A 27,968-nucleotide genomic window follows, 5' to 3' on the forward strand; every position below is an offset into this window, starting at 1 on the left:
GGTTTTTTCAGTTGGACAGAAAAACTGCAGTCTGTGTCCTTTGTTACATTCATTTGGCTCCATATTCACACTCAAAAGCTTGGACAGGCAAAAATATTCTAATGATGGCTTAAGTGAATTATTGCATCAGTAAAAATCTTACTTTTAAAAATTACAACTAACTTGGAAAGTTGGAAATCTTCCACCCAAGGCATTTGTTCTAAAGTTTACAAGCAATATAAAGTAAAGAAAGTAGACTGTTCACCGCTGTATCAGCCATACATGTCCTTGTGCATTTTCAACAGGTGCAGTTATTTACATCTGTGCCACCTACAGCCATCTTAGCCAGGGGCTTCTTCGAGGTCATTTCTCTGCTGAAGCACCAAAGCCAAATATACTGTAGTTAGGAATTTTCTCCTTCTGCTGCGGCAATTCTGTGCTAAATGGCATAACACTAAGGTCACAATTTTTCTGTTAATGTTATAAATCTTTCACCATAGTCTGATTTCCTAACACAAAACTAATGGCTGCAAACACATGCACACAAAAAAGTGAAATTCACATGTTTTAAATGTATAGTGATGCTGCAACCCTAACCTGAGCCGTCTTGAATACGGTGATGAATTTTTATATTTATACAGTTTACACCTACATATGCCCCTGAGCTTACAAAAAACCTTGAGAACAGAGCATGGCAAGATGGTGTCACACCATTCCCCTTTAAAAGTTAATCCCAGTGGTTAATATGCATGGCAGACCCGCATGGATCAATCTCCTCTCAGGAAAAATAGAGCAGTGTTAAAGTGCAGAACTGTTAAATATTTGCATAGTTTTGAAATGAACCAGTTGAGAAAAATCTCTTTTTCTTCATCCCAAGGATATCCAAGTTTCCACAATTGTTCCTGGAGCAGCGATGCTTCTGTGTAAACTATTGTCGATGCCGGGAGGGGGGGAGCCCGGCAACGCCTCGCTCGCTCTGGACGCCGAACACAACTGAAGTTTTCCATAGTTTTCCATCTCCTCACTGCTTCCTTGCCCCCACTCCCCCCATCTTGCCCAGGTGGCTCTGCCGCATGCAGCCATTGTCGCCCCGGTACCCAGCGGCAGGGACCCACTGACGGGGGTCGTGGGCAGCAGGGACAGGGTGCTCGACGAGGACGGGACCCTGTCCCTTTTCCTGCCGAGTCCCTGTCTCCGCACGGCGTGGCACAAGCATCCGGGACCGGGTCCGCCAGCTCCCAGGTTGCCGGGGCAGGGCTATTTTCCCCTCCCACCCCCGGCGGTTCCCGGCCGCCCTTGCCATGTGCGGGGCCGTACCGCCGCTGTCATCCACCCCAGCCGGAGGCAGGGAGCCGCCCTGGCCAGCGGCCAGCCCTCTCCTCGCAGCTACCTCCCCCGGCCGCTCCGCAGAGCGGAATCTTTCTGCCTCAGGTCCTACAAGTCACAGGGCGAAGTAACTCGCGGCAGAGCCGTCAGCAGCCCGCGGCAGCATGTCCGGCACCAAATACGTAGACTCGGAGGTAGGACCAGTGGGGCATGGGGCCGGGATGCTGCCCCGCCGCCGGCTACCTGCAGCGGCTCGGGCCCCCAACCCCCTGAGCTGCCGGAGGAGCGGGGCGAGGGGCGGCAGGAGGGCGGACGGCCGGGCACCTGCGGGCAGGGACAGAGGGTCAGGGGGAGCCGGGGCGCTCGTCCCCGGCGGGGCGCGTGGAAGGGGGCTGCTGGCTGCCGTGCGGAAGAGCGGTGTGTGGAGAGCTCTACAACGAGAGCACCGGGATGGAGAGGGTACGGTGATGGCCCTGCATGAAGGGCGGCATAGGGAGGGGGCAAGTATAGTGAGGGCAGGGCGGTGCAGGCACCGTGCTCAGGTAGGCGCAGCGGGGGCGGTAGGGCGCGGGCAGCGCAGCGAGGGCGGTATGGGGAAGGCGCTGCGCGGGGAGTCCCGGACGCACCCTGCCGTGCCCGCGGGGCCACGCCAGCGCCCACCCCGCCGAGGGGCCACTCGCTCCGCCCTGGGGCAACGCGGGGCCGGGGCCGCCTGGCGGCGGGAGCGGGAGCCGGCGCCTGGCACGGCGGGGGTGTGGTGTGCGCCCCGCGGCCGCGGTTAAATAGCCGGGCGAGGGCCGCCCCGCAGCCTGGATCCCGCTGCCCGCGGGACCCGGGGCCGCCTCCCCAGCCCGCCCTCCTGCGCGGCGCGGACCGGCCCTGCACTGCCCTCCCCTCCTCACTGGGCTCTCCCCTCCCGCCCGCGCTCCCCGCAGGGTTTTCTGTACACGGCGCCCGTCCGGGAGCAGGGCAACATCTACAAGCCCAACAACAAGATGATGGCAGATGAGCTGAGCGAAAAGGCGGTGCACGACGTGCACACCAAAGAGATCGACCTGGTCAACCGAGACCCCAAGCACCTCAACGACGATGTGGTTAAGGTGAGGGGCCGAGGCGGGGCGTCGCGGGGGGCGATACCAAGTCCTGCCGAGGCAGGATACGCGGGCACTGTCAGGGCGGTTGATGCCCGCAAACCACATCCCTCCACCTGCTGCAGGAGGGAACGGGCCAGGGGCTGATCGGTTTTTTGGTGCTTTTTTAAAGAAAAGGCGGAGTGGGCAGGAGAGAGGCGGGCAGCGGCCAGGGCAGCCCTGCGGAGCTCCTGGCTCGGGTGCGGAGCGGGCTGGCCCTGTCTCGGGCTGGCCGCGCTGTCCCGCGGGGCGCCCCGGGCTGGGCTCGCCGCAGCCGGGCGGAGGTCCCGCCGCGCTGTGTGCCCGCAGCCCGCTCTGCAGCCGGGACGTCCCGCCCGGGGCCGGGGACCGGGACGATGAGTGCGTGACCTTGTGTAACACCGTCGGAAGGATTTTCCTTCCCCGAGGCACGCACAGAGGCAGGGCGGGGAGATGTCACAAGCCAGATCGCCCTCACTAAGCCTGGCGGGTGCAAAATCAGAGATTTTGGTGGCGGTTGGATTTGTGTCCTTGTTCTGTTTTGTTCTCTTTGGTGCTTTTCCTTCCTTCAAAAGATGATAAGCTAAGCAAAATCATACTGCGCCCTTGTCTAGATTTTTCGTTTGGGTTTATAAATCAGTTTGACTGTTTTGGCAGGTCAGGGTCGATGGAGATTTTTGCTTGAAGTCACTTTGGTCAGAAATATCATAGAGATAGGTTTTCTTGTAGAAAAAGAATTTATACAGACAAATTTGCACAATCCACATGTGTTACGAACGAGAGTGTTTGAGATCACTTAAAAAATCATTGGCAAGGGTATGGGCAAAAGCCAGATTTAATATTAAGTGGTAAAGCATGACAAGTTCATTGGCATGATTCACTCTACTACTTACAGGACAGCCAAGGTACAACAAGGGGAAACAAGCAACAACACAACCAAACAAAATCCAGGCAATCCAAACAGAAACAAACTGAGAACTATCTAGGGGGGTGTGTGTGTGTGTGCTTAGGTGTGTGCGTGTGACAAAAGACAGTGCAGGCAAGGATAAAAAAGAAACAGGGCCTGAAAGCTTAACAACACTCCAACTTAACAGTACTTAACTTATACCTTAAGCCTGGCAATTTAACATAGGAAGAACTCTTATACCTGACTTACAGCTTAAATTTAATTTATGACTTAACCTAACCTTAGCAATTTACTGAGAATAACACTGAAGAACATTTAACCTAATTTATAACTTTGAAGTTAGCAACTCGTCAGAAGAACAACACTTAGCAACGCTTAACTTGGCTTATAACTTATGTGTAACAACTTAGCAAAAGAACAATACCTAACAGCATTTCAGTAAGTTTATAACTATAACTTAACCTTACTCACTAGCCTAACTTACTAAGATATTCAAGGCACTTAGACATCTAAGAAATCAGTATTTCTCTCAGATTTGCTGTAGCACATGCGCAGAGGCACGCACACAGACAGGAAGAGTCAGTGTAAGCAAGGTGCCTGCGAGAAATTCCCCCCAGAGATCAATTAAATAATCACTTTGGATGCTTTGCACTTCCCAATGGGCAAAGGATTGGGCCTTGAGGAGTCTGCATATTGGCTCAGGATACAGCTTGTTTCAGTGGCTCTGAGAGGCATCTCGCTCAGAGGGAGCTTGCTGCTGGAAGCTTGCTGCAGCCCAGGAGAGCACAAAGGGCCCCATTTTGGACTGCTGTTTATAGGCTTGCAAGAGAGCAGGCTTTAGTCATAACAGTGTTTCATCCTGGCCACAGTTTGGGTCGGCACTTTCTCTGATGGTGTGAGAACACGAATGTTGTGCCATTCAAGCAGGAGGAATCTTTTCCAAGGGTGGTCATAAGGAAAACAGCAGCTTTTTAGCATTTCCTGGGAGCAGACAGTGGTTTTGGTAAGCTTGAAAAGAGCTGAGCCCAGGTGTTGTTTCAAAAACCAAGGCCTAACAAGCATTTCTCAGATCACACTGCAGCCTGGAAAATGAAGAGGGGAATACACTACTGCAATGTGAAAACTGAGGGTGCTGTCATCTGGGTTTGTCAGACCCTAGGAAAAATGGGAGCTGCCCAGTCCTAGTGGGTGACTAAGCCACTAGCTGGCTTGCTTAGTCGCCAGCAGTGTCAGCGTGTGTGCGATTCACCATGTTTGTTGTAATGAGGATTGTTATTGAAAAAGAGAAATACTGTATTGTTTCCAGAGAATCAAGAGGTGAACTCTGGATCCTGAATGTGTATCTGTAAAATGGTTCATGCTATGTGCGGACAATTTAATAAGGTCTTGAATAAATTCAAGTTCCAGACTTCAACACAATTTGAAGGTGCTGAATATGAAAAGCCATGGTCATATAGCTGGATCCATGCTAAGAATTATCACAGCAGCCTGTATTTTTAAGGAGCATATAAAAATGAAAAGGCATATAATTATTATTTGTTTAGAAAAAAACATCTGTGTACCTAATAGTACAAAACTGCCTTGAAAATGGATGATTTTAAAGAGGAGAGAGCAATTCTTTTTTTCTTCTACCCATGGAGGAGCAGCTGAGTAGACAGGGAATGCCAGAGCTCATGAACAGCACTGCATCACAGTTTATTGCGTATGTCAACAGGAGAAGTCCCCAAAGCAACCAAGCCTTCTGAGGATGAGTCATTGCTCCCAAGCAAGTCAGAATTCTGGTGTCCACAACCTAACCTAATGAAAGAAAGACCCTGATCGGAAAAGAGACCACTGACAGAAATAAAACCATGATGGGCTTAAAAGAAGCTGAAACCTACAAAGCCTATCCTGCCCTCTCTGCCTCCCACAGAGACAAGGATTAAGGAAGTTTGTTACATTCCGTCTTCTAAAATAAACTTGGGGAATAATAAGTATAGGATGGAAAAAATAAGCTTTTCAGTTTGTCATTTTGAAGTAATTGTGGTTCAACACATTCACTGAAAAACTGCAAACAGCCAGAATACAAGTACTGCCTCTATGTCAGCAAGTGAACTTCTGGTAGTGAAGACAGTCACATCAAGACATAGGAATATACCAAAATGAATTTAGTGTAAAGCAGACAGGATCCATTTTACATCATAAAAACAGCAGTATGGGTACAAAATGGCATTGTAAATTAACGTTTTCTGTTTTGTTACAAGGATAAATAAGAATAACTTTTATTTTAAGTATTTTATAGATAGACCAACCTGCAGAGTAGAGAGAGGATTTTTGCCTCAATTAGCATTTATATGGACCACAGGGTTCAGATTCAGTCTATTAGACGTAGCAATAAAATTCACACCCAGTACCTAGGGGACAGGCTTGGACTGGGGTGAAAATACAGAGATTCAGTTCCTGCCTCAGCCATCAGTCTGTAGTCCCCTTCTGACATGCATCTTACTTTGACTGTAAAACTTCCAGGCAGAATGTTTAACTGAAGGAAACCCCAGCCTTAAGTACTGAAAGTCAGAGGAAAACAAAATGTAGGAGTCCTGTAATGCCAGAAGTATGGCTCAGGCTGAGCTCAATTTTGTTTAAAGCCGTTGCACTTTTCTAGATTCAAAACTTTATGCTTTTTACCCACTATTTTATGCATTTCTTGACTATGAGGCACAACAGCATGGAAACTGGGGACAAATCAGTCAGCCATGAAATAGAAATGATTAGACAGAGAATGAGGAATCTGCTCTGTAAGCAGCTCTCTAAAAGGCCTCAGTGTTGTCTGTATTCAAATACTTCCCATAGCACATTTTAAAAATAACCTTCTCTTGTGAGAAGCAAGAGACACGTTCCCTTGATTTGCAGCGCGGAGCATCTGCCCAGCCTCCCCTGCAGCAGATGTGTGGTGCAGGCAGCTTTAGGATTAGGATCCAGGCAAGGGCCAGAAACACAGTCAAGATCCTTTTATGAAAACTAGACACATAGAGCAACTTTGCATCGAAGCTGCTGGTGACTTTGCTTATGGTTTTTCTTTGAATTACCTACCAAGTGGAAGCTTAGTGCTGGGAGGTTTTCAGAGAAACGGGGCAAATGGCTGGATTTCTGTTCAGAGAGGGATGTGAACAAGGCCTTATGGAACCTGAGGTATGCAGACAGTGGAAGTAACAGCTCTGAACAGGAGGAAGCACAAACTAGTAAAAATCACCAGAACTTCCTTTTTTTTCCCAATTTTTTCAGTGGAGATCAGAAAGGAAAGATTTTCTTCCTCACACAACTGTCCTCATACATCACCTAGACAGTGGGAGAATGTGCAGTAGTGGTTCCCTTCTTTCAGGCACTGGCTTGTGAAGGTGGCTACTCAGGCAGGGGGCAAGGAGGGAATCTAGTAAGGGAGAAACAGCCTCTGTGCATGTAGGAGCTCTCCAGGAGTCATGCTGGTGATTATACAGGTGTTTTTATCTGTTTCATATGTCCTTCACCAGACAGTTCTGCTCTTGGACTTGTGTCCCGCAGGTTTTATTTGTGATGAGACACAACAAACAGGGTGGAAAGCTTATTTCTTTTTTCTCTCATTCATTCCCCAATGACCCAGGACTCACATGAAGGTGCCTGAAGTTCAGGCTTTGCTCTTCTCGTTTCCCAACACAGTATTTGTGTTTTTCAGAGTACGGCTAAATTGCAGCCTTCGAGTTTTAGAGTTCAAACCTTCTCCACGTATCTGTGGTCAAGTCTGCACAGAGTTTACTGAATTTGGAAAACACAGAGGAGGGAGCCAGCTCTCCTACAGATTACTCTCCTCACTAACTTCCTTGCTCCTTGCTGAGACTGGAGACAGACCTTGCAGCCAACCCTACAAAGTCTAATCCTCACTTTTACTAGTGAGGACCAACTGTGCAGTCACATCTGCAGCCAGCTTACCATTTTTTCCTACAGTGATGTGCCAGGAAGAAAGGCCTGTGGTTGGTCTACCATCTAGAACATAATAATTATTTTGTTTTAAACAAGTGGTGTCTATCTGCTGTTGGTTGTATAGGAGTCCTTTTTGCTCTGGAAAAAAAAAAAAATCTAGTACTTGGCTACAGATGTGAGGATGCAGAGCTTTTGTACCAAGTTTTAAAAAGTTAAGTATTCATGCCTTCCACTTAAAACTAATGCAGTTGAGGGCAATTCAGTTTACTGCAAGGAAAAATCTGGAATTTTTAGTCAGATGTTGACAAACACTGTAATACCCTTACGTACTCATTAGGGAGGAAAGTATTACTCAGGCATGCTTTTAAAGCTATTTAAAATTTCTGCCTTATAATAAAAAGACGGTTTTTCAAAATCAGTTTGCATTTTATGCAATTTTTCATCATTAAGGTCCCTCCCTGTTGTACTGAGCACAGTGTAAGATGCACAGAGAGGTGACTGGTCAGAGAACTTCCCATTCCCACACCTGAAAATCTCCTGGAAGGAAAGCAGGTGTCACCCCATGCTCTTTTTGAATGGGAGACCTAAGGTGGGCTGTCACTCAGATGTGACAAGTGTCAACCTGAGAGCAACACAGTTCTGCTCTTTAACATAGTAAAAGGAGAGAAAAGCAGAACTGAATCAGGTGCTATTTCTAAAATAAGTAATTAAGTGAAATTTAATGCAGGCCCTTTTTCTTTGTTTTTAGAAATTGTTAAAAGTCATGAAAACATAGATAAATGTTTAAGCTTAAAAACATCGATATAAATACATAGATACATGAATACATGTGTGTGTATGTGTTCTAATCCAAGTTTGTCACCTGGGCTCTTGCTATTGGCAGTGACCAAAGTGCGATGCCTCTGGAGGCAGATTCAAAGCATTTAACCACAGGACAGGAGAAGCAGTGATCTCAGAGGGCATGCTTGTCTCAACTCCTGATACTTGTAGTTTAGACATGACACCTTACTGGTGCAAAACAATTAATTCAATGAAATGGTTCTGTAATGCTGTGTCCTATTAACAGGCTATGGGGTTTAGATTTAAAATGCTAGCAAAGTCAAATGTTTGACATTGGCTGACCACATGATTCAATTCTGTTTCAAACATTTCTTCCAAGGCTAGTCTAGAAGTATGAGATTAAAGACTTGAGTCATTATGAATGCCAGTTTATACAGGGTCTGAGCGAGGTTTTAAGAGTTCTGAAAAGTAATTTTCTTGCACATTAATTAGGAGTTCTTAGACATGGAATTTCTGAATGTCCATAAGAGTACAGCTAATAATGGCATCTGTTCTAATGAAAGCTTCTTTCTCTAAAAACTGTTCACATTTAAACTCCTGGTATTATTAAAGCCTTATGCACAGTCCTCTTGCTTGGCATGATGAACATGACTCATAACTCCATAGAAAAATTTGATGGCCATGGGGACAGAACAAATGATTCACCATGGCTGTTTCTTTTGTTAGAATTTATTGGACACTATCTCAGATTCAAAAGAGGCAAATACTTTTCAATTCTGATTTCAACAATCATATATTAGAAAATATTAAGAGCAATTTAAATTAATTGTAGAATTTTTAGCCCACTATGAGGATAGAAACACTGTCTTCATGCATGGATATCTAAAACAAACAAACAATGAATATTGAAATGCAAAACTCTCCACGGGTAAAAGGGATAATTGTGTACAGTAGAATGGTCTACCAATGAGGTCCCCAGTGAGGAAATTTTATATTGGTTGTATTTTAGGCAACAGAAAGAAGAAAATACAAATGAACTTGGGTGATTCTGAAACACTTATGATCTCTGGAAAACTGAAGACAGATATAGTTCTAAACTAAGATAAGTTTGTATTTCCCACAGCTCTCAAATACCCTTCTCATAGACACCAGGATGAAGTCTGGTGAAAATCAGTAACTGATTTTCTGAGCTTTTTGATCCAGAACTACCATACTACCACATTTGTTTTCTAGACAAATGACAGTTATAAAACCCATCTTGGACTTTAAAAGGGTTGCTTATTTTGAACATGAAAGATAAATTATGCCATTTAATAACATTTGGTTTACTGGGGAGGCAGGTTTCATGCCATTAGTCTCTTTATATTTTCATGACCGATTTCTTAGGAAAATGTCTTTTGATTCAAAAAAAAATTTTAAATTTTTTTTTAAATTTAAAAAAAAAAATTGAAAAGCTTTCAAAAAATTTGAACTTTATGCAATATCATTCTTGTCAGAAATTGTTACCAGATTAGCCATCAAAAGAAAAATAATTTCAGTGCCACTGTCCCATTTTAATGAGCTCATGGATTGATAAAATGTGATTTTATTCAAGATGTAGGAGCACTGCTCTAGATGTTAGTGGGGCTATACAAGGGTAGAGTTTGCTTGTAGTTAAACAAATAGGAACTGATAAATTCAACTTCATAGATAAGAAGTGAGAAGACATTCTCACAGCTGAAGGTGAAAGCATCACATTCTCTGTCCAATCTCCTGCTGTGCTGAATTTATATTCTGAGTTCCAAAAAAGCCTAAGGGAGCCTCATAGATGGATTGCAACATTTCCTCTTTCAACTTTGAAATCCCTTCTTGGAATTCAAGCAGATGCTACAAAAAATAATCAGTTCTCCTCAAGATCAGGGATCTATCTCCCATAGAGCTCAGCCATAAAATCATCAACTGTTTTATGAAGTCCATGCCCATGTATCATAGAAAGGTTTGGATTGGAAGGGACCTTAAAGATCATCCAGCTTCAGCCCCTGCCATGGGCTGGGATGCCACTCACTAGGTCAGGTTGCTCAAAGCCCCCTCATCCTGGCCTTGAACACTTCCAGGGATGGAGCATCCACAGCTTCTCTGGAAAACCTATTCCAGTGCCTCTCCTAGGAATTTCTTCCTCAAATCTAATCTAAACCTACTCTGTTTCAGTTCAAAGACATTCCCCCTTGTCCTGTCACCACATGCCCTTGTAAAAAGTCCCTCTATATCCCACTTTATTTACTACTCCAAGAACCTTCTTTTCTCCAGACTGAACAACCACAAGTGTCTCAGCCTGTCTTCACAGAGGGTGTGCTCCAGCCCTCTAATCATCTTTTTGGCTCTCCTCTGGACTTGCTCCAACAGGCCCATGTTCTCATCTTGGAGGCCCCAGAGCTGGACACAGTACTCCAGGTGGGGTCTCATGGGAGCAGAGTGGGAGCATCACCTTCCTCAGCCAGTTTCTTTTGATGCAGCCCAGGGTGCTGTCAGCTTTCTGAGCTGCAAGCCAGATCGTATTGAGCAGCTCATCAGCCAAAATCTCCACGTCCTTCTCTGCAGGGCTGCTCTCAGTCTAGTTACCACACAGTTACCACCAGTATTTGCACTTGGGACTGCCCTGATCCAGGTGTAGGACCTTTCACTTGGCCTTGTTGAATTTCATGAGGCTCACAGGTGCCTAACTCTCAAGCCTCTCAAGGCATCCCTCTCCTCCAGTGTGTCAGCCTCACCACACAGCTTGGTGTCATCAGCAAACTTGCACTCAGTCCCATTGCTGTTCTCATGCAGTTAATGACAGGAGCAGAACTATAAAATGTCTTGATTTTTATGAAATACTAAAGAAATACATTATATTTAAGGATCAGTAACTTAAGCTCTTCCATAAGAAAGACAACATTCTAACAGTACTAATGCAGGGTCAAGTTTCTTTTTAAAGGAAAAGAGAGGCAGCTGGGCATCACTGCACACTCACTGTCAGCAATAAGCATGGTTCAGGTAGAAATGAGGGGAAAAGATGAAAACAAGTTATACAGATTTGCAAAAAAGAATGGCAGCAGCTAACAGGAGTGTGTTTATTGATAGTATATGTAATCGAGAGTCTCCTCTCCTTAGGCTCCCTTTACAAACTATAAAGAGAAAAAAGTGGTTTCCAGGTCTAAAACAACCTCCAAGGATCACTGTCTCTCCCTGCACTACTAAAGAGTCTGAGGTCACTACATTTCCACTTCCCATTAGTGCCTAAATTTAGGAATGGTAAAGTTAGACCAAGTTCTAAAAACTTATGCTTAATAGCAGTGTATTACTTTAATAGTATATAAGCATAATAAAATAGAAATCTGTAATATTTATGTTTATTAAATATAATTTAAAATTTAAAATCAGTTTACACAATGTCTTTTATTAAGGCTTTTGGATTCAGTTTAACTCCAGGCACCAGTGAAATAAAAGAAAAAGTTTCTTTTATGTTTAATGTAGTCAAAACTTCACAACTTCTTTAAACATGCAGATGGACAGACATACATGAATATACATAAATGTACTGGGGTTTTTTGCTAAAATAGCTGTATCAAACAAGGAACTGTGGAACATGAACCAAATAATAAAAACAAAGAAAATTTCTTAAGTTTCTTTGGGAAAGCTGCAATAACCTCCCAGCCGCCCAGTTTCCAGGGAGGAAAACAGTAATTTTATTTTCTGACTGCTTACTCCAACAACATCAAGACATTTGTCAAGAAACTGGCCAACGTGGTATCCCCACCTGCACAGGAAGTTTTGCTGTGCTGCAGAGTGCAGATCTCTCCTTGAAACTGCTTGTCTTTCCTTCTGCCAGCCTGCATTGGAACAGGACAGGCAAGTGCTTCAGGAGGAGATCTCTGGGAGCAGCTGGTTGCTGCAGTGCTGACCCAGTGGCATCAGCTGCGTTTTCCTCACGAGTACTTCAGCAGGTTTTGGTGAGCCTGCCCATCTGTAGGTACAGAGACCATCAGCAAGGCTTTTCTGGTCTGTAATCAGCACAGGCAGGGAGCAGGACATTGTTCTCTCAGTAAATAGAAGCAAAAAAATTTTTTTTTCTTTTTTCTATGATTTTCAGTTTGTGAAATGGTGATCTGCAGTCACCTCCTTTTCTAAGTCAGGGCATCATTTACACATTTTCATAATGCATTTGGGCATTTGTTATGCATGCACTAGAAGTCACTCCCAATCAGACTGGTTTTCTTCTCTGGCTACAGGAGTGCAGTCCTTCAGTTCTACTTTCCAACATGAATATCTTTTTTTGTTAAAGCATTGTTTGCTTTTCTGGCATACTCTGTAGCACTCAGGAAAGATTCACTGTTTCCATTAAGAGATCTGCCAGCTGAACACTTTTCTTGCCATACTGTGGAAAGCAGGCACAGGGAGACAGGAAAGGTAGAGCAAATTCATTGGTCAGGTTGTGCAAATAACTGGGGTGCAACAGTTCTGCTTGCTTGTTTAGGCTCTCATTCACTTTGGAAATACTTGTTTGTAATTTTTCTACACTACAAGCCTTACACAACAGCTCTGATCCTAGCCATCTGCAGTCATGGCATCTTTTTTATTTATTCTTTTGCAAAGAAGCAACTGTTGTGCCTTGTGATCTGGCCAGTCCCCAGAAGAACAGTGTGCTCTGAAGACAGAGTTTGAGGTTGACAGGCAGAGCCTAATCATGCTGCAGCTCAGCCTGGAGGGACTCTTGGGGTTCCCTTGTTAGATGCTTGCCACCAATACCAAGATTCAAGGTGATTTCTTGTCTTGTGAGGGAACAAAACACTCCTAGATGTGCACGTTTTTTAGTCACCCATGCTTTAGCTCAAGGTTTGTATAAGTAGTGTGGAACAGAATGAGTTTTTGCTTTAGTAAACACCCGAGATCACCTAATGTTGGCTGTTGAGGCTTGATTAGTGAGGAAACAGAACATCTAGGAATCATGAAGCTCTATGTGTTCAGGAACAAAGTGCCAGCTTTCCTACATAACTGCAGGTTTGCCAGATGGAGATAACACAGTGCTCTTAAAAGGGTGAATGAGTCTTTGGGTGTCTGGGAGGGAAGAGAGAAGAGCAACTTTCTCCTGTAAGTCCCAACAACTCCCTGTCCTCTTTCCTGCAGATTCAGTAGAAAGAGTATAGACTTTTTCATCATTTTCTGTTGAACTGTGGCAGCAGTCAGGACAAGCATCATATGTGGTAATGTGGTATTCCAAAAGATCAAGGAAATACAAAAATGCTAACTGGCATCAGTGATTTAACAGAAGGCTTGTGAGTTTATTGCTTAACTTTTTTTTCAGCTGCTGTGATGTCTTTCTTCTCCAGGCACTGTAACTGGGAATTTTTTACTTCCAAATACTATGTGGAAGTGCTAAGGTAAAAATAATCTCATATGCTCACACATTTTCTTATTTTTAATAATATATACCACAGCCTTCTCCAAAATAAGAACAGTGCTGCATCTGTCCTTAACATCACCTCCCAAATGTGACCCATGCCATAGAAAGGCTTGTCATTTTGTGATATTTAATACATTTTCTTATGTTAATGTTTCTTCAAAGAAAATTGAATATATTTGGCAATTTTACAAATTGCATTTATTACAACAGAAAAAAAAAAACCAAATCTGCCTCATGCCTTGCAGGGACATGATTTAATACAGTGAAACAATATTATACTTAGGGTCTTGGAATCAGGGAAAATGTATTTAAAAGCAGCCCAGGTAAGCAGTAAAGACAGTTTCCGCACTCTGGGCATAAAAATGCAAAGAAAACTAGCTTATGACTCTTTCCTGTGTACATTCAGCCTAGACTTTAGCCTTGGTCTGGCAGAGTGTGTAAGCATATTGACATCAGTGGGACAGTTCACATTTTTCATGATGTGTGCATATTTAAGTGTTCTGGTTGCCTTTACATATTAGTGATCAATCAATAGAGATGCAGTAAGGATCTAGGCCTCCTCTTTCTGACTCCAAGAGATATTAAAGCACACCAAAATTCAGGCATTCTCAGTACCTGTTTGGGTTCCTCTGGAGTGGAATAGGGGTGGTGCCTGGCTATGTGAACTGTATGCTGTGAGCGCAGTGGCAGCATGCAGCTACCACACACAAAGGTGTGAATTATGATAGTTACAGTCACAGAAATGTAGGTCAAAGCCTAATGCTGGTGGTCTTCATAATTTATTATTTTTTCTGACCGACCAAGCACAGTATTTTTTTTTATGTTATGAATATTACAAACCTCAAAGAACAAACTTTTGAGAAGCACAGCTGGTAAGTAGGTGATTTGAGCCTGGCATTTAATATACCTTTCAGCCAGCCAGCTTCTGATACATAGGGACTTGAAGTGACAAGGTCAGTGGTCAACTGACTTCATACATGTAGCATATATTATTGAGTCAGATGATAACTCCACACTGTTAAGCTTTTTTAATTAATAGTTCTGATCTTTAAATAGACACTTTCCTGCTCTTGTAAATAAATCTTGTAAATAAATCCCATACCATTTCCCTTTCTTGTAAATAAATCTATTTTAGAATCAAAGCAGGTCCCTCAGTTTCCTGATAGGAGTTTAATAAACAAGTGCAGAGCAAAAGAAGCTGCATTAATTCTCATAGCAGAATCAGACAAAAGCTTCAAGCAATGTAAAAACTGGCTTTACCAAACTGAATAGTAGGAAACAAAGAATAGCTGAAGTCAGGAAGTGCATTGTAGGCCTGGAGCAGGAGCTGATAGTGTTTAATAGTTTGGTCTCAAACAGAAGGCTAGAGCGAGTTATAGCATCCTTTAGAGGGTCAAACCAAATTTCCTGTACTTCTCTCCTGTTGCAAGTGAACATGCATGTATTTTCACTAGCTTGGCAACGGCCTCTGTAATTTCACAGCACATCCTGAAAGCTCTGGAGGAACAAACTACACAAGGAACACTAAATCTACTAAACAAGACCTGTGCAACCTAAGAAAACCTTTATGTAGATAAAAAGAGTTCACAGATCTGCATGCACATGATGCTTTGACAAAAGTGACCTTGAGAACAATAAAACTATTGTCTTATACTTGCAAGACAGTTAGATTCATTGCCTGAAATGGCAGTGTCTTTCTTCTGTAGGATCATATTTCTGGGCACTTCTCTTTCTCCTGTCAGTCCTATTTTTACTTTACTTACTTTGGTTGGACACCCTCTGTCAGTCTGATGACACTCACCATCAGTGAGTGCTACTGAACTAAAAACCAGAGAGTAGTAGGAGGGACTGAGTAATCTGAGTGATGTAAGTGTAATCTATAGCAAGGCAAAATGCATCCAGTCACCTGTTCCTGGTCCCTACAAATTAAAATCAGGATTCTTCATGGGAGTGGTTTAGTGCAGGAAGAAGCTGAGTGATAGCTCAGTTCCTGCAGCATAAGGACTTATCTGTACTGCTTGAAGAGCGAAATAAATAGTGTTGCCCAGGCAGTGTTAGCACTTGAGCAGAAGAGCCCAGATTACCTCTACTCCTTGCCTGTCTTTATTTAGACATTGCTGCAGGTAATCCTAGTTTTGGACAGCACCACAGAGGTTCACGTGCCAGGCGTACTTTCTTGGCATGTACATAATGTTCTTATGTTTCATAATGTTCTTACAGCTTTTGGGAAGATAACAGCTTCATTTTAACACTGTATTCAGCTAAGAGTTTAAGTTGTCAAGCCATTTTTGTCTTTTCACTCACAAGTTCCCTTATTCAAACTGGAGTAATATGAAATGGAATTTGAGGAATAATGAAATGGGCAGACACAGTGCAGTGACATCAGCTACCATTCCTACAGGGTCACCCCTTCTACTTCTCTGCATTGTTAGAAACATTCTGGGAGCTGTTGAAATTGCTCCAAGAAGCTAACCTCTTGATAGTTACTGGTGTCGTGAATACATCGCTATTATCTCACAGACAGATTCGTTCCTGAGTACTTGTAGTACAAAAGTGTATGACTTGAGCTGGGAAATCCTGACCAAAGATATATCATAAATGTTCTAATATTAGCATCATCTCCTGGAAAGAGCACAGGGCTGTCCATCTGGAAATGTTATATGCCATGGTTCTTCTGTCAGCTCTCCAGCTCTCCATGGACATTTTTTTGAACACAACAGGCTAAAAATATTAGTTTACTGAGAATCACAATTACAGAAAGTTTACTGTTTGATTTGGAAACAAGTGAGTTTATTGGCTTCCATTTTCCATTTCATTGCAATTAATTACTTTGAAAGTAATCAAATTATGGGCTAATTTTACTATATATTTTTAAAAATTCTAAAAAAAATTACATTCAACCATGGCTTCATTTTGCTTACCAAAAAATGCATTTCTGATAAAAATAGGTCTCACTTGGCTAAAAAAAAGATGCAACCATGAAAAGACTGATGGAGCTCAATGCAATTTTTTTTTTCCTTATGGGATCTAATATTTCCCTTTTTAGCCAGTTGAAATAATACGAGATGGTATTTCCACTACAACTGAAATTAATGAAAAGCCTTTAGACACGACACTGACTAGCCCTCAATGCTTTGAACCTCTGTGACGGATGTGTTACCTTTGTCAAGGATTACAGCATCAGCTGGTGGGAAGCATGCAATAAATTTACAGATGTTTTAGAATAAGAGGGCTATGCTGAACCATGTAGTCCTTATGTAGTAATATTTTTCGAGAAGCAGCTTTTTTTTACTGTCATCATCCTGGATTTTGCCATCAGATGGATATTTTTATTATCTGATTTCAAGGAAAATTTTGATAAAAGACACCCATTCACCTTGAAAACGAGCTAACATGAGATGTGGCTACAATGAAAAGTTTGCTTTTGAATAGCTGCAGGAGCAAATTGTATGTCTGCTTGCTTATGTATTCTAAAAAGAAAATCTAATCTGCCAATCTAGAGTCTGACATAAGTTTCTGTGGAGATCATGTTTCAACTCAAATGCTCCCTTTAGGTGTGATGGTAATGGTGACCATGAATATCCATCCCAAAGAATGACTTTCAGATCACTAGAACCTAGTTCAGAGTAGTAGAAAAAGTTGAGGTTTATAATTTGCATGGCAGGATATCTAGAGAGAAGCACTGGCAGAGAGAGTAATGTGAGTATGTTCAATTAAGCCAGCCTGGTGTTATGCATTCAAGGTGTTGGATATCATTGGTAATTCAGAAATTTCCTTTCAAGGACTTACCAGCCATTCACATAGATTGCACCTAGACTGTACACTTTTGCTTTCAATTATCTTTTTTCTCTAAGAAGCTGGAAAGTCCTGTGGTATTATAATATTTGTCCCTTTGCTAGTAACTTATGTCTGGAGGTGATAAAAGTTTCAGCAGGAGAGAAGAACAAGTGCTTTTAGATTGTTATGTATATTTTAGACTAAAAGAAGTGATTGTGAGACTTTCTTACAGTGTAAGCAGTATCTACATAGAGTATATATACATTCAACTTATTCCAGTATGCTAAGGTACAATTGCCTGAGTTTCTGAGGCTGCTGGCCCATGTCATACTTACCTTGCTCCTGTAAATCTTCACTTTTGGCAGCATTATTATCTCACTTTGGGATCCAGTCCCAGGAATGCAATTTTTTTTCCTTTCATCTGACTTAAACAGCCATTTCTTTCCTTGCAGAGGAGTAGTGTTGTGATGTTCTCTTTCCTGTTGTTTGCAGTGCCTATACAATCGGTTGTGCTGACTAAATTAAATATCCTGTATTGTGGGTTATATCAAACACATCTGTGTGACATGGAGCTGAACCATCATTGCAATTCTGTTAATTTTCTTATAGAAATGTTATGACAATTAAGCTTCCTGAACAGCTCAGTATTTCAACAGAGAGTGCGAAAATATGCCTGTTGGAATGCACTGCTTCCTTAGGTGATTTTTTGAAGGATTAATGAATAGTCAAAACTATGAAATATGATTTTATTCACCTGTTTTGTACCTTAAGTAGACCAGAAGGACACTACATACCTTAGGGCTGTAGGAGATTAGGAAAACATATTTTGTTTTGTGGAAAACACCATGTAGAAGTTAGATGTCTAATTTTGAGCTAATCATTGAGGCTCCTTGGCAGTCACTGGGTAAAGATTAGTGAAGATTCATGACTTAGATCATGGGTTATAATAGGTTGAATCACGTGGGGGTGTAGGAAGTACGTGCTTGGTGTTTTCTTGCAGGGGACCATAGCTCTCCAGGAAAGGTGTTTCTGGAATACACCCTTGATGCGAATGTCTGACTGACCTGACTTTGTGTTCTTTGCTGCAGATCGATTTTGAAGATGTGATTGCTGAGCCAGAGGGAACACACAGCTTTGATGGGATTTGGAAGGCCAGTTTTACCACCTTCACTGTAACGAAATACTGGTTTTATCGTTTATTGTCAGCAATCTTTGGTATTCCTATGGCTCTCATCTGGGGCATCTACTTTGCCATTTTGTCATTCCTGCACATCTGGGCGGTGGTGCCGTGCATAAGGAGCTACCTGATTGAGATCCAGTGCATTAGCCGTGTCTATTCCATCTGCATCCACACGTTCTGCGACCCGCTCTTTGAGGCCATAGGCAGAGTGTTCAGCAGCATCCGAGCCACAGTACGGAAAGAGATCTGAGGGACAATTCAAGGAGAGCCATCGGCCTAGGAAGGGGGTGAAGGTTTTGTGTTTTTTGGAGTGTTTTGGTGCCAGTTTTGTGTTTCCCAAAGCAACATACAGCAACTGGTGGTGGACTGGCCCAAAACAAAGAATCACTTGCTCAGTTTCTTTTTCTACTGTTCATTCTTACTGGATTACTCGCCTTTTTTTTTTTTTTTTTCTTTTGCCTTTTTCCCCCCTCTTTGGTCTGCATTTTAAACTAACCTTAAAGGGCTATTCTTCCATGCCAGCTGCATATTATTTTGCTGGCTCTTCAATTCAGAGATTGAAGTGTTGTTGGATGCCTTTTTATCTTACTCTTCATTCCTTGTGAGATAAATCCACAGTGATACTGAAGAATGACAAAAATGCTTTCCAACAGTATAAAGCCATTCATTTTATTGTGGCTAAAGAGCGCAGAGCTATCACAGCAGAATGAACGTGACCAGCTGGCAGGTTTTAGCAGAATGTTCTTTTTCAATTGGACTGTCAGTTGACTGTAGCTATTTACAGTCGTGGTCAGATTTTGTGCAGTATGATAAATTAGTTAAGTAAACATATTACTGAACTAGCATATGTCCTGAAAATTTAACATTTTGTCAGGCTGGAGACATTGATGTGTAAAAGCTTTGGTCGGTGCCTTTCTGTCTCATTCTGTCTTGGAAGTTTGCATCCAGTCATTTCTCAACCTTTGCTAGGACTGCAGAAACAAACTGCAGTTGAGAGCTAAAACTGGTCATTACAGAAATGTTTTCCTGACTGTGACTTATGGCACATCCCTTAGCAAGCATTTAGGTGCTTATCTCATTGGCATCTGGGGTATTTTTGCAAAGTATTAATATAAATTCATGCTGCAGGTATGCCAGAGATAATCCTGAGTTAAAAGGAAAATGAAGGAGTGCCAAAAAAGCCACAGGAGGCCAGGGAGTAGCTGTCCCTGCGAGAAACTTTTCTACAGCTTTCTAAACTTCCCTATCAGCAGAGGTCAGCCTGCCACTAGCACACAGATCGTTTTCAGGATGCTTTGCTGAGTCTAAATTTATCTATCACAAGAGATGCTTTAGAATCTTCACATTTGTGTGTTGCTTTGTTCATTTTTAGCTGAACTGCCACATCAGGAAGTCTTAAACAGAGGGTGTTGTGTGAAACTAGCATGTTGCAAAGTGGAAGGCCTCAGCAGCGGGGCCTTTGCGACATGTTCTGATGCTGTGACCTGCAAGAGCTTTTTGCCCTCATGATAGTACTGTGTTCAGAGATGCTCTCTGCATCCTCATTGGTTTGTATGAAGCATTTGTAAAAATAGTTGTGAGGCTAATCAGCTTTATTGTAAACCAAGCTGGGGTCTGAGCCTGCTCCAGCTGGAATCTCTAGCAAACCAGTTCTTGACATGCAGGAGTGCAAACTTCATCCCTTGGGATGAACATGGAGCTGTCTGGTACACCTACAGCTTTTTTTATTTAGTGCTGATATTTCACATATTGCTTTACCTAACATGGAAGTGCCTTCCAGTCTGTTTCTGCCAAAGCATTGAAAACTTTAGGAAATGCTGCATTTTTAAGTGGGGGTGGGGGAGAGAAAATGGGGGTGGGAGAGGGTGCACAAAAATTTACAATGCTATTAACTACTATTTGCATTTAAAACAGACACTGGTATGGATATAGTTTTATGTTTTTCTGTGTACATAATGAAGAGTGTACTATTATAGATTTTTTTCAGTATTAAAAACAACCAAGATTGTAAACAAGAAATATTTTATCTTTTTATGAAGAAAATCACTCCAAAGAAAACCTTCTTGATTTACCATATAAACTGTATATCCTGAAAGATGTCTGTTCACTTAGATTTCTTAGTCCCTAATCCAAATACATTGCTGATCCAAACATTTACATTATTGTTATAAGCTTACAGATATAACTGACACCTTTTTTTAAAAATTCTGCATGTACATTAAAGACTACAATAAAAATATGCTTAATGGTAGATCCTGTCTGACTTCTTTTTCCTTGAAAGTCATGTGGACAAAAATTGGTTAAAGCTTTCTTTGTCAGTCCAGTAGAAACAGGATTTTTCCTAATAAAAGCTCATTAGCCTTAGCATTTAATGTATGGAAATAGGGGAGTGACAGCTTTTATTCAGCTGTGTATGGACGTAACTTGTGACAGGACAGTTCATTTCTATGGGTTTTCTGCACAATACCTGTCACACTGTTACAGAAAAGCCCAACAAAACATGCTTTTATGAATGGTCTACAAATCTGTTAACCGTATTATAATGTTCAAATGGCAGATACCAAATAAATGTAGTCCATCATATATTTTCCAATAGCAGAATGGTTTATTTAGCAGCATTCAGTAGGCTAGTGGTTGCAAAAAATATGTTGAATTGGACTATGCGAGAAAATGTAACATATTTTAAAAGTAAAAGGGAGGTTGTAATGTGGAAGAAAAGCAAATACACTTTCAGTATCCAAAAACATCTTGTTTTTGCAAAGAGCCTGATATATTCAGGCTTAACTGTTTATAATAATGACTCCAAGACTCTTCCTGGGAGAGATGTGCAGATTCAGACTATGACTGCACTGTCCCTGGCGCTTCTCTGAGCCACAGTCACGGGGCTGTGCTGTGGCTGGATCTCATATCCATGCTCCTGCCACAGCACTCAGGACCATAGCCAAGATACACCCCATAGCAAGATCCAGGTTTGTCAAGTAGAGGATTAGACATTAGGTGTTGGGCAGGGCCACCAGGCAATTTCTTGGCTTGGCTATAAATGTGACAGCCTCACTCTGCTAGATACAAGTCAGTGGCATAACCTGCCTTAAGACCTGTGGATTCAGGTAGGCTCAATGTAGTTTTTCCTCTTACCAGAAAACTTTTTGTGGCTGTCATTGGTCACTCTTCTCATCCTCTTAGTCACCAGTTCTTAGATTTTGCCATGTAGTTTGAACTGTGTTTCCTGAGACAGAGTATGGAGAGCTGGGCACTTCAAACAAGGTGGAGTTCCCAAGTACTGAGAGCATGTGAGCTGTCTGGCTGTGTGGTTCATCCGTCTGAATTTGACTGAGAACTAAATACAGAACATTTCTTTAAAATATACTTATTGAAATGAAGTTGCAACAAAATACAAAGACAAACCTTAGGCTTTTAATAATGATGGAGAATTTCCATATCTGCATCCAAGCTATCTTTTAACCCTCACTTAGGTCTAACTGGAGCTGTTCTTTGTTCACTAGTTTGCTTTCATTGCCTTATGTCTGCTGCATCCTTTTGTTTCCTCATGTCCTGAGGAGGAGGAAAGAAGCACAGAATAAAAGTCTTTGCTAGGATAGAACACCTTTGTTATCCTCATTTATGTCTTACAAACCCTGACTTTTTCATTTCATGTTATCTGACACTGGGACACCGTGTGACATGGGTTTTTTATTTCTATCTTGCTCTTTTCTGTAGAACTTTTAATTAAAATTTCAATCACATAGTACAACTAGCACATCCTGTCTCCAAGATGCTTTGCTCTGTTAGGGGCTTCTGAAGGGACAGTGGTAAAATGTACATTGGATAACTGAAAATATAAATGCACAGTATTCTCAGTAAATTTGTAACTGCTATTACTAAGCAGTCTATATATAAAAAATAGCAGCAGGACTAGGGAAATGATTGCCCCTCTGTACTCAACACTTTTGAGGCCACACCTCGAGTGCAGTGCCCAGTTCTGGGTCCCTCATTGCATGAAAGACATTGATGTGCTGGAGTGAGTCCAGAGAAGGGCAATGAAGCTGGTGAAGCACCTAGAGACTGAGTCCTGTGAGGAACAGCTGAGGGAGCTGGGAGAAAAGGAGGCTCAGGGGAGACCTTACCTCTCTCTGCAAGTACCTGAAAGGAAGTTGTTGCCAGGTGGGTTTGGCCTCTTCTCCCAGGGAACCAGAGACACGACAAGAGGAAATGGTGTCAAGCTGCACTAGGGGAGGTTCAGGTTGGACATCAGGAAGAATTTCTCCACTGAAAGGGTGGTGAAGCATTGGAACAGGCTGCCCAGGTAGATGGTAGAGTCACCATCCTTGGAAGTGTTTAAGAAATGACTGAACGTGGCACTTAGTGCTATGGTCTGGTTGATGTAGTGGTGTTTGGTCAGTGGTTGGACTCAAGAATCATTATTCTTGAGGTCTTTTCCAGCTTTAATGATTCTGTGATTCTAAGGACAGCACAAGTGGGAAGACAGTGACTATACTCATTACAAGCCTGTGCCTTCTCTCATAGACAAAGCAAATTTTAGTGTTGATTCAAGACACAATCCACAGTGCCTAGGCTCAGTTCTAGTAGGTGGTTTGCTCTTTTTCTGAGAACCTGAATTTCCTTGGCCCATTATTGTCATTAAAAATCACTGAAAGGGTGCTCAGGTTACACATACATACTGCAGGGCGGTATTAAGGAGGTGCTAGGTGCTACATTATGTGACCCTCTCCTGTAGGAGCTGGAGATGATAAATGCTCTCAGGGATCCTAACAAGTGCTGGGAAATAATGTCTCTCTGAGGCTTGTAGTCTTACATCTCACTGCTTGAGATAGAAGATTTAAAGTCCTCTCATTGCACTCCCAAGTGTAAACTTCAGCTGCTCACCACTCAGTTTGCTGACTACTATGAATCCAATTTTTATAAGACCACTGGTGTGCTCTGAATGAACTAACCATAGACACCTGATGTGGCACGATGGCTTCCAACAGGAGCCAGGTCACCCTAAAGGCATTGCCTGAGCTGTGTGACACCATTGTTGATCCAAAGTATTCAGATTTTTCCCTTCTATCAAGTGGTTATCAGTGATTATCAGAGAGGAATAAAGGCATTATGGTCTCCAGTTCCAGCACTTCTAGAGATAACTGTTTTCCAGCTTGAAACACTGGCAGTCTATGCTGAAGGCTGTTCTGCAGACTGTCAGAAGTTCTCAAGAGTTTTGTTAGCACCAGGGATTAACTTAAATATAAGCCTATCAGAACTGTGACCTTCTCAGTTATCATACCTCTGAACCTTTATCCAGGGTGTGGAGTACCCCTGCAGTGCATCTTGGACTGATAGCTTCTTCCTGGCTATTTACTCTGAGCTAGAAAATGTTTTATACCAGAGGATTCACTCAGAGTAGCATTAGAGGATGAAGGACTCTAGAGTTGTATAACTTTTTGGCAACTATCAGAATATAGGCATTCATCTGTGACTATTAGTCATCAAAACATTCTGCCTACTGATCTCCAGGAGCCAAAGCTCCAGGTGTACATGTTGGCAGAAACCCTATTGGCAGAAAATCCCAAGTGAGAAAACTGACATGGAAATGAACTAGTTGCTGCAATGAAAAAAAATCTGATCAAAAGGAGCAGGTATATTCTATACAAAGAGCAAGTGGATGAGAGATCTCAGATCTGCCTTTCATATTCAAAGAATGATGCAAAGCTGTGCACAGCAGACACACTTCCATCTGAAAGGGATGGATGGAGATTTCTGAAAGGAAAAAAAAAGGAATGGGATGACTTTTTATGCCTTTTTTCAGTTCCTACCTCTAACTTATCTCCTTATTTCATGTTTTCTCCTTATTTCATGATGTTAATGTTCCCATTCAAATGGGACACATAATTGTCAATTCAGCTGTCTTAGCAAAAGCAGGTGTTCTTACTCTCAGCGAGACAATGATTAATGATTCAACTAGATTTGGAAGCAGCTAGAATTCTGCCAGTTTCATTCTATTTGTGCTGAAACAGTCCAAAGAAACCCATGAAATAAAGATGCTTATAGAAGAAAAACTGGAACAGTTATTGTCATATTTTAGCAGGATTTTGGTCTGAACCTGAGTGTGTTTAGAGCATCATCTCTATAGTTATAACAATTCCTTTGTATGTGCCTAAAAAATATCCTTGGAAAGAGACCACTGAAAATACAGATTTACTCCTCTAGGTTGCAGAGTTGTCTTAGCAAATACCAGTATTCAGCAGAGAGAGGTTAAAGCCAGCACTGCCCAGCTATTCAGTATATTGAGGAAAGCCTTTCTGTTGCAGAGTTCTCAAAAAACTTGGACTTCTCCATGTATCAGTTTACTCCTTCCTGGCTGAGAGACTAAAAAATTTACAGTTGAAACTGTGCTGGTGGATAGTCATCCAAAATTAATTTTAAAAATTAAAACAAACATCATTGTCAATGCCCTGCTGCATTATGAATTATTGAGAACTGAAACTCAAAGAAAATCTGTTGCTGGTAGCAATTAGAACTAGGCAAAATGTAGAGTGACTCCTCTTAGCAATAGCAAAAAATGATTCAGTCTGAATCCTCAGCTTGATTTGTAGGGACGCTGAGCCCTGACTTTCTTGATAAGAAAAAGTTCTCATTTAGAACACTAAGCCTTTGTAGACACAAGAAAAGTAAAACAAAATTGGGAAGAACAAGGATGAATTAATCATTTATTTGTATCAACAAAAATTAAAGGCTCTATCTTTATTTCTTTGCACTAAACATTTTACTTAGTTTCACAGCCATCACAGCCATGGTACTGCCTTCAGCTATTGCCATTTTTTTGTCACTACTGTCATTCCAGCTAGCCCTTCTCCCTATTTCACCATCAGTATTACACCACGCCAACATCTGTGAATTCCTTCATTCACACAGACATGTCGCTGGCTGATAGGAATGCTCAGCCTTACCCCACTTGTTTCATGACACTTACAGAGAATTCACAGAGCCATGCTTCTCTGTTCAGCAGCTTCAGCTCAAGGTATTTCTTTCCCTCCAAAGTCACCTCCATATTTGCTCATCAAATCTTGAAGGAGGTCTACAATTTGCAGGAGTGATAAAAAAGTCCTTCCTCTGTTTCTGTTCTAATCTCTGTTCTGGTCTGCCTCCATTTCAGCATGAGCTTCCAGCAGTTATGTAGGTGATTCTGGATAGAAAGTTCATGCAAATAGAATCATAGAATCAGTTAGGTTGGAAATGACCTTAAGGATCACTGGGTCCAACCTTTGATCACACATCACCATATCAACCAAACCATAGAACTAAGTGCCATGTTCAGTCATTTCTTGGGACACTTCTAGGGATGGTGACTCCACCTCCATGGGCAGCGTGTTCCAACGCTTGACCACCCTTTTAGGAAGAAAGTCCTCCCGATGTCAAACCTGAACCTCCCCTAGTGCAGCTTGAGGCCATCTCCTCTTGTCCTGTCTCTGGTTCCCTGGGAGAAGAGGCCAATCCCACCTGGCTACAATCTCCTTTCAGGTGGTTGTAGGGAGCAACAAGGTCTCCCCTGAGCCTCCTCTTCTTCAGGCTAAATAACCCCAGCTCCTTCCACCATTCCTGTTCCTCGTTTGACTCACTCTCTAGACCCTTCACCAGCTCTGTTCCCCCTCTTTTCCAGCACCTCAATATCCTTCCTGTGATGAGGGGCCCAGAGATGAAGGCACACTCAAAGTGCAGCTTCACCCATACCAAGTACAGGGGTAATAAAAGCACTCTATTCTTCTCCCTGTTCAATACTTCAAAAGCTTCTCAAAACTTGCATTCTTTTTTGTCTCCATTTACGAACACCAACTAGAGGAAAAAAGCCTTTATTCCTTTAAGCAAACCAGATAAAATGTGACTAAAAAACTAACAGATAACCATTCTATTGCTCTGTGTTGAGTTCTGGGACTATTTTTATCAATTCCAATCAGGTAATGGCTATGTGATCAGATAACAATGTATTAGATCCAGTTTATTCAGTATGTGGTGCTATTTGCCATAGCTCCAAGAGTCACATCCAATACAAATTTTAAATTGCTTCTCAAAACTAAGCTGTCCTTCTGGGTTAACAAACAGTGCTATTTATGAAAATCTCTTTAAAAATAACACTGTTATCTTATATGACTATAGAAAAAACACCAGCTTATCTGTCAACCAAGGATAGGTGGGTAGTTGAGGCCCAGATGAGCAGTCATGCTGATTGATTTTCATGGCACACACTATCAAATTTCATATGTATAAACACCAAATGATTTTCTGAGGCAGAACATAAGTCCCTTAGGACCTTTACAGTCAGTGACTTAATTTTGCATAAAGATTGTAACAGGTGCAAATACTTGGCATAAGGCATGTCTGAATATTTCTAAAGCCAGTTCAATAATCTTGGAAAGGGGCATGAAATGGAATAGTTCTCACAAAAGGAGTTGTCTGTTTCCAGAACAAATATTGGTATACATGACAGAAGTAGAAACTTCCATTTTGCCATGCAGCATTGCCTGTTCTAGGTCTCTTCAAAGGGCTGGTTCCCATTGTAAAGAAATAAGATGTAGGAATTTTTTTTGCATAGCCAGATGTGAGTTTAAACTTTGTGGTTCTCTAGTGTGTGGTATTTCTTGTAGAAATGAATTGTAATTATCTAATTAAAGTTACGATAATTTATTTTTCTTTTCTTCTACTGGTAACTATTTGGTAGTTAAACACAACAAAACACAGAAAAGAAGAAGTGTAATTTAACATGTTTGGCTGAAAAAAATTGTATAAAATACTCCTAGTTCAATGGTTCTAATCCATGTAGTCACCACAGCTATTGCAAAACATTGGGTTTTGTTTGTAGTAGAAATACTGCAGCAAGCCACAAAGTCCCATAGAGTTTATACAGGATAAGTGTAATTCATCAGGTAACAAAATATCTCCTGGCCAAATGGTAATCCAGCCTGACCATAATCCTTCTTTAATCAAGTCTGGTCTCATGTAATTTCCTGGGAGAATTTATAAATTTGACACTATGTAAAAGCTTTGCTGAAAACGGACCTAATTCACAGAAATCTTTGCTCATGGTGCTGTTACTATTCTGTACTGAATTCTGAATGGAAGTTGAAGGTGGAAAGTGGGACCTACACAGACATCAGCTCTCCACTGTGGGTACATTGCAGTGTGTGCCTCCAGGCAGCACAGAATAGCTTAGAAGATGAAAGGAGAACATGGAGCCCTTAAGGAAGTCAAAACTGAGGCCTAAGATCAAACCCCTTGCTACTCCCACAGGGATCTATAAAGCCCCTGGGGCTGGCTGTGAGGGCCCCTGGGAGAGCAGGTGGGAAGGGGGCAGTGCTTTGCTGAGAGCTGTGTCTGGGGTCACAGCAGTGCCTGGCTGGGACACCCCAGTACCTGGTGTTCACTGTGCCTCCACAGCCACACTTGTCCAGTCCCAAGCCCGGGCTGAACATCCTTACTGGAACCTAAAAATGGCATTGTCTGGCTAATTAACCTCCATAGTGAAATGTGGTATAATTTAGGATGTATTTTTCTGACTTCCATGACATC

At 42.1% G+C, this 27,968-nt stretch overlaps 1 protein-coding gene across 1 annotated transcript; it reads left to right on the plus strand.

The window, feature by feature from the left end:
- The first annotated feature begins 1,276 nt into the window (after nucleotides 1–1,276).
- CAV1 (caveolin 1) lies at nucleotides 1,277–20,661 on the plus strand. Its single transcript, XM_059847143.1, has 3 exons — nucleotides 1,277–1,499; nucleotides 2,241–2,405; nucleotides 18,319–20,661. Exons 1-3 carry the CDS (start codon nucleotides 1,470–1,472, stop codon nucleotides 18,658–18,660), a joined length of 537 nt encoding a protein of 178 aa, XP_059703126.1. The 5' UTR covers nucleotides 1,277–1,469; the 3' UTR covers nucleotides 18,661–20,661.
- Nucleotides 20,662–27,968: the final 7,307 nt, after the last annotated feature.

The sequence above is a fragment of the Haemorhous mexicanus genome, chromosome 5 (genome assembly GCF_027477595.1).
Source record: "Haemorhous mexicanus isolate bHaeMex1 chromosome 5, bHaeMex1.pri, whole genome shotgun sequence".
Lineage (NCBI taxonomy): Eukaryota > Metazoa > Chordata > Aves > Passeriformes > Fringillidae > Haemorhous > Haemorhous mexicanus.

Bases quoted from the DNA above. Each gene is read 5' to 3' on its own strand.
- CAV1 (XM_059847143.1), top strand. From the start codon at position 1,470: ATGTCCGGCACCAAATACGTAGACTCGGAG. The intron at 1,500-2,240 runs GTAGGACCAGTG...CGCTCCCCGCAG, and splicing joins CCAAATACGTAGACTCGGAG to GGTTTTCTGTACACGGCGCC. The intron at 2,406-18,318 runs GTGAGGGGCCGA...TCTTTGCTGCAG, and splicing joins TCAACGACGATGTGGTTAAG to ATCGATTTTGAAGATGTGAT.